The sequence below is a fragment of the Perissodus microlepis genome, chromosome 11 (assembly GCF_051167445.1).
Source record: "Perissodus microlepis isolate ML-2025 ecotype Zambia chromosome 11, ASM5116744v1, whole genome shotgun sequence".
Classification (NCBI taxonomy): Eukaryota; Metazoa; Chordata; class Actinopteri; order Cichliformes; family Cichlidae; genus Perissodus; species Perissodus microlepis.
In genome coordinates, this window is record NC_140471.1 from 4,687,602 (window position 1) to 4,694,576 (window position 6,975).

Below are 6,975 nucleotides of genomic sequence, written 5' to 3' on the forward strand. Positions count from 1 at the left end.
TATATACTATATATATATATATATATATATATGTATATATAATGTTCTTCCTCTACCCCCATTTTTGCACATGTCGAGGAGCGTGTCAGGCTATATTTCACTGTGTGTTATACTTGTATAACTATCCAGGTGACAAATAAAGAACCTTGAACCTAGTTATTTAACCCTTTAGAGCTGGTCGGAGCGGGCACGCTCTGTTTTACGTAACTATTTTTAAATCCCGGTACCTCTGCAACCACGTAAGCTAGCACAATAATTTTTTTTGCATATGAAACCGGAGGAGTTGTACTTACATGTTATGCCATTAGCTTGTCCTAGGTCACGGTTTCCTTCCACATATAGCTTTGCGAAAACTGCATAAAAAGCGCTTGCAGGAACAAAAACATAATATTCCGGAAACACGCTTTGCCGATCCGATCAGCTGTTCATAACACTTCCTACGTTGGAATAGACGTCAGCGTGAACTTTTGCATGTCCGCCATTACCTGCCCGAACCCGGAAGTGACGTCATTTTCGCGGAAATGTAGTCTTTTTTACCATCAGGGCCTCAGGGCCTCAGGGCCTATACTGGTGTTTTTAAAAGTTATGTTTGACTTTATGACTTTCTGTGTCGTTTCTGGGATGCTTAGGACTCATATTGCACTGCTGGAAATAGTTTATTTTGATGCATATGCTCCTTTTTTGCAAATTTGCATTATATTTATTTTCGTTTTTCCTGCAGTGTATAAAAATTGGTATATTTCAAAAATAAAACTATGAAGACACTCAAAATAAATTTCCTGTGGTAGGAAACTATTTTGTGCAACTTTTTTGTATTTACAGTTTTGAGGGATAAGCCTCTTAAATTTCTCTAACTAGAAATATATGTTAAAAAAGCAAAAACGATTTTCGATTTTTTTGTAGTTTATTGCACTTTTTTGCAATTTATTTAATTACTATGCACTTAATGCATACATATTATTAAAATCTGGGCTATAATTGTTGTATTGATGTATAGCAACTTGAAATGCTCCCAAAAAGGGCACCACACCATGTAAAAATATAATATAAGCTCTGGCGGACTTGGTTCTATGTTAGGTCTTAAAGGGTTAAAACTCACAGGCCTACAATCAGCTGGCCTATATTAAAAAAACAAAAAACAAAAAAAACAAAACTGGTACACAGTGCTGAGCTGCATCTCAAATTAATCTTCCAGCTCTCAGTTGACATGTAGCAAAGCCCGATTAATGGATTGTTGATCAGTATCATTGGCCTGATATAGGTCTATCATAGTGACATGGCTCTTAATCAGTAGGGTTATGTGTCACAATCTGATATATTTATTTTAAAGAACATAATATGTATTGTTTTTATTTGTTAGCTTTGTGGGCAGCATTTTTTTGTGTATGTGATCCCTTTTTCTTAATTTAGATTTGCTATATACACACATTTTGCTCTCTTAGTATTTTTAGAACCTGACTAGTACTGGAAACTTTAGGCTAATACTGATAAAGGAGTTAAAATATTTAGATACTGACATACTGTTTGATACTCTTTTTACAGATAGTATGTATACAGATTACAGAACTTAGAATGTATACAGAAATACTTTTTTTTTCTTTGCAATGATCGTTCAAAATTGGTTTACACTTGTGAATAAATACAGCAATATATTTGCAAAGTTTAACCAAATTCACCACTATTTTATACTATGCTAAACAATAAACGATGAGGAGGTAATTAAGCAATTTGAATCAGCTGTGTTGTATCAAGGACACATTTAAAACCTGCAGGACACCAGCCCTCGAGGCCTGGAGTTGTCCACCCCTGCTTTAGTTGAATAATTTTTAAAAAAATGTGTTTTCCTTTAGTGTTAATCACAGTGATGTTATGAAGTAATTTACAAACCTGATGTATGATAACATTTATCTCTACAGAGGAAACATCCATCGAAGATTGAGCAGTACAATATCACTGTGGCATCAACATCTCGTCAGCGAAAAACCACAGCCACACCAATCTCTCAGCAAATACACAAGCCAAGTTACCAGACCTGATGTTGAGAGCTGCAAACAAACATGTTCCACAAGCAACTGTTGACAAGCTTGTCATCAATTTCATATGTGAGGGTCTACAGCCATTTGCAGTGGTAGAACAGCCATCTTTCAAAGAATTGATTACCACATTACAACTTCAAGCCAATGTCATTTCCAGACTTTCCTGTCTGTGCCAAATCTGTGAAGTTGCTGATCACATTAAGACAACTTTGGCTGCAGCATTGGATGAAGTCAAATTTGTTGCTACCAATACTGATTGTTGGTCAGCTCATCAGAAAAGTTACCTTGGAATCACATGGCATTAGATAGAAGAAGAGTCCCCAGAAAGAAGATCTGCAGACCTAGCGTGCAAAAGATTGAGGGGGTCTCACACATTTGACATACTTGCTGGTGCTCTGGATGATATTGATTGAAAATACAAGATTAGAGGCAAAGTTGTAAGAACCACAACTGATAGTGGATCCAACTTTGTCAAGGCCTTCCACATGTTTGGGGCACAAAATGATGCAGATAAAGATGAAGCAGACCCAGATACTCTTGACCTGACTGACCATATTGACTACCATGAGTGAGATTCTTGATGAAGACTCTGGTTTGGAGTATCAACTCCCGCTTCATCAGCGATGTGCATGTCACTTGCTAAACCTTGTGGCAACCAATGCTGCCCTGGCAAGGAGCATGAATGACAAGAGGCTCTCCTGTGCAACCTTTGCAAAATGCCAGGCCATTTGGAACAAACTGTCCGGTCTCATTTGGCAAATGAAGTGATAGAGGACAAGTGTGAGCTACAGATCATTCGTCCCAATGCAACACGGTGGAATTCAACCTACCTTGCCATTGAAAGGATAATATGCATCATTGATGAAAAGGGGGAAAATGCCATCAGGAGCATTTGTGAGGACTTCAAGATGAAAATGTGAGTAAAATTGGACACCAATGTGGTTGCAAATTTTGTGAATTTTCCTTAATGGACGGTTAAAAACGTGAGCAGACTCTTAATATTTAATCATAAGATCTCTAGTATAGTCATGGTGGGTTTTGTTGTTGTGTCTTACAGGTTGAGTCCTGCAGAAGTTGCATTCCTAAGGGAGTACTGTACCACCATGAAGCCACTGGTGAAAGCTTCAAACATCCTTCAGTCTGAGTCCACTTCCTTTATGGGATGGCTCCTGCCAGTAATCCAACAACTACTGTCCAAACTTAGCAGGCTGGAGACATCAAGCAAGACATGCGTGCCACTCATCAGAGCCCTGCAAAATGGCCTTCAAAAGCGTTTTGGACCAATGATGGAGGATCCAGAGTTGGCTGCAGCTGCAATCCTCATACTCAAGTTCAAGACTTCCTGGACTGACAGAGCAGATGTAATAGAGGCTGGTAAGGCCAGATTTTTTTCAATGATTCATATGATCCCATTTTTGTGTAATGTTACATTTGAACATATGCTTAAGTGAGTGTTTCACCTAATACATTGTAAGTTATTCATGGTCTGTCCTGAATACTAAACAATCCTTTTTGAGAATTTGCTGATTTTAAGTTTGTGTGTTCAAGAATAATCACTGAAATTTAAATAACAAAATTGTGTTATCTACTTGCAATTACAGCCTTGACATACATTGTTCTGTTATCACTAAAAGTTGTAAAATGTTGTATCACTAAAATATCATTCTCAGTCAGTTGTTATTTATTATGTGTTTACAGCGCCCTCTGTGGTTGCTCCAAGTAATGCGCTTTAGAAACGGCTTTATTTTGGAAAAAACTTTATTGAACAGGAAGTCTGCTCAGTCAAGCAAAGCAAGTGAGCAAGAAGAAGGGAAACATATCGGCACACAGTTTATGGTGTCCTGTTGGAAAAATACTGTCCACATCTTCTGTTTATGGTTGTATCGCCGGTATGTACTTAAAGTATAAGTTGCAACTTTGTTTTTTGTACAATATGTTGCCCGCTAATGCAGTATATGGCTGTAAAGCTAGTCCTTTTGTTAAGCTAGTTACCTGCGGTTTTGGAGGTCGTCTGGGATAGCATCAGTAGTAGTTTAAAAAGTTTACATAATTAGACATATGCTATGTAGTAGCAGGGTGGTATATAAATGCATATTATGCTGCACATATGTATGTCATGACTGTATTTTTTTGTCTTGTTTTTAGTTTTACCCTTTTGAATGTCAGTAAACCTGTTGACAACGCTCATCGGTCTTCAGAGTGGTGATATAAGAAAGGTGTTAACACCCCCGCATCAGACATGCACCCATAACGGCACATACATCAAACAACATCTTCAAATGACAGAGCATGAGGGTGAGGATCAGCAAAGAGAGTCATCTGATGAAGATGAACTCTTCTCCAGACCAATCTCCAGAAGGCTGCAAAGTGCAGTTGAGCTTGATGGTTATCTTGCTTGTGCCACAGACACCATGGCGCTGCTGCACTCCTTCTCAGCCATCAAGAACCTCTGTCTTAAGCTGAACACAGCTCTGCCTGCTTCTGCTGCATGTGAACGACTTTTTAGCTGTGCTGGTCTACTTTGAACAAAAGGTTCAGAAAGTGAAGTGTGACAGAAATGCTATTATGTCTAAGAGCTTAAGACACTTACCTGCCTGTTGTTCACAGTGTATTGGGAAAAGTTTAAACTGTTCTACGCATGTTCAGAAACATTTTTGTCATTGTTTTAATAAACAAAATTCCTGCTTTATATCTAAATTTATTTACAAAGTAAATTGCCTTTCTATACCTTGTTCATCTGAGAAATGTGTTTTGAACATAGATATTTATACTGGTGAATCGAGTCGAATGCCTGCTATTGACGACAGAATCCATTGGTTAAAAAGTAATTAATACTCTGAGTAGTTTTTGAGAACAGTACTTTGTACTTTTACTCAAGTATTTTTTTAACACCAGTACTTTTACTTGTAATTGAGTACAATTTAACCAGTGCAACAGTACTTGTACTTGAGTACCTATTTTGAGTACTCTTTCCACCTCTGGGCACAATTGCCCCAAAAACTGCTAATCAACTTCTACCGCTCCACCATTGAGAGCCTCTTGAACTACTGCTGTACAGTCTGGTTTAACTGCTGTACTGTGGAGGACAAGAGAAAACTGCAGCAGGTGGTGAAGGCAGCAGAGCGGGCAATTGGCACTTCACTAACCCCCCTCAGAGACATTTATACTGGCAGACTTCAGCGGAAAGCCAGTATCATTATCAAGGACCCCTTGCACCCTGGACACTCTCTCTATATATATTATATCTGCAGAGGAATGGCTTATTTGAAGAGTTTCAGTCAGGTTTCAGAGCTCATCACAGCACAGAAATAGCTTTAGTGAAGGTTACAAATGATCTTCTTATGGCCTCTGACAGTGGACTCATCTCTTTGCTTGTCCTGCTAGACCTCAGTGCAGCGTTCAATACTGTTGACCAATGTTCCCTCTAATTTTTCATGTGAGCGAAAACACAAACTCCCCGAGCGGTCCCTTGGACAACTGTGAGCAACAGCAGACGTGTGCACTGTGGCCACGCCTACATCGAATCCATCCAAGTTACATGGTTTATTAAAATAATCAAATTACAGCATTTACATTTAAGTTGGACTAATTTTAATTAAGTGCTTTAGCCCACTTACAATGAAAATTAAAAAAAAAAAAATCTTGTTCATGACCTGTGTAGTATTTTAACACTATTGGAAGTAAAAACTAACTTGAACTCCAATTTTGAAAACACAACTTTGTTTTCTTTGTTTAGTTGTTAAGAAACATATCATTTTTTGATTGGTCGACATGGTGCATTTTTCCACCAATAGGAAAGTGTGTGAGAGTGTGTGTGTATGGGGAGGGGGGGGGGTTGGTTTTGTTTTTGCTTACGGGCGGGGAGTGCTTTCGAGCATTTTCCTTATAAAACGCAGTTTTTACCGTTTCTTGCTGCAGTAAATATAAACAACGATAGTATTCAGGAAAAAAACAAACATTGCATATATTTTTACCATAAATCTGGTTTTACGTGGCCTATCAACACAATTTTAAAACTGGTATAAAGTCCACACTTTTTCCGTCAATTGTTCCGTCTGTCCTGCTCGCCAATGGTTGTACACATTGTCATTGATGTGGCTTCACTCCACATCAGCCACGCCGCTTTGCTAGCTAAAACACCAGTGTCGGCACATAAGGATGCTGTCATAGCTTGTCGACGTTGATTAGCTGCTATACGAATGTGAATCGCATTATTGGCTGGAATATGGGATAAGGTGGCATCATTCTAATCCCATACTGGAGCAGCCAGTCACTTACTGACTAACACTGCAAAACAGAATTGTTTAACGTTTTAATTTTAATTTCAATTCAGGTTAGATTTTTTTTTATGTGCGCAATGCAGATTTTCTGTGCACAGAGACCGTGCCAGCAGTGCGCAATTGCGCACGCGCGTAGCTTAGAGGGAACATTGCTGTTGACCATAATATTCTATATGCGCGATTAGAGCACGCTGTAGGTATTTCAGGTACTGCGCTGCAGTGGTTTGTATCATATCTATCTAATAGACTCCAATTTGTGCATTTAAATTGAGAGTCCTCTTCACACACTAAGGTCAGTTATGGTGTTCCACAGGGTTCAGTGCTAGGACCAATTCTGTTTACATTATACATGCTTCCCTTAGGCAGTATCATCAGAAGACATAGCATACATTTTCACTGCTATGCTGATGACACCAAGCTCTATCTGTCCATGAAGCGAGATAACACACACACCAATTAGTTAAACTGCAGGAATGTCTTAAAGACATAAAGACCTGGATGGCCGCTAACTTTCTGCTTCTTAATTCAGATAAAACTGAGGTTATTTTACTCTGCCCTGAAAATCTTAGAAATATGATATCTAACCAGATTCTTACTCTGGATGGCATTACCTTGGCCTCCAGTAACATTGTGAGGAACCTTGGAGTCATTTTTGACCA

The 6,975-nt window shown here is 38.7% G+C and overlaps 1 protein-coding gene across 1 annotated transcript; it reads left to right on the forward strand.

Annotated features, from left to right (window-relative positions):
- Window positions 1–2,752: 2,752 nt before the first annotated feature.
- Window positions 2,753–4,725, forward strand: LOC146377094 (uncharacterized). Its single transcript, XM_084944350.1, has 4 exons — window positions 2,753–2,952; window positions 3,094–3,410; window positions 3,638–3,644; window positions 4,294–4,725. The coding sequence occupies exons 1-4, from the start codon at window positions 2,753–2,755 to the stop codon at window positions 4,559–4,561; spliced, it is 792 nt and encodes a 263-aa protein (XP_084800476.1). The 3' UTR covers window positions 4,562–4,725.
- Window positions 4,726–6,975: the final 2,250 nt, after the last annotated feature.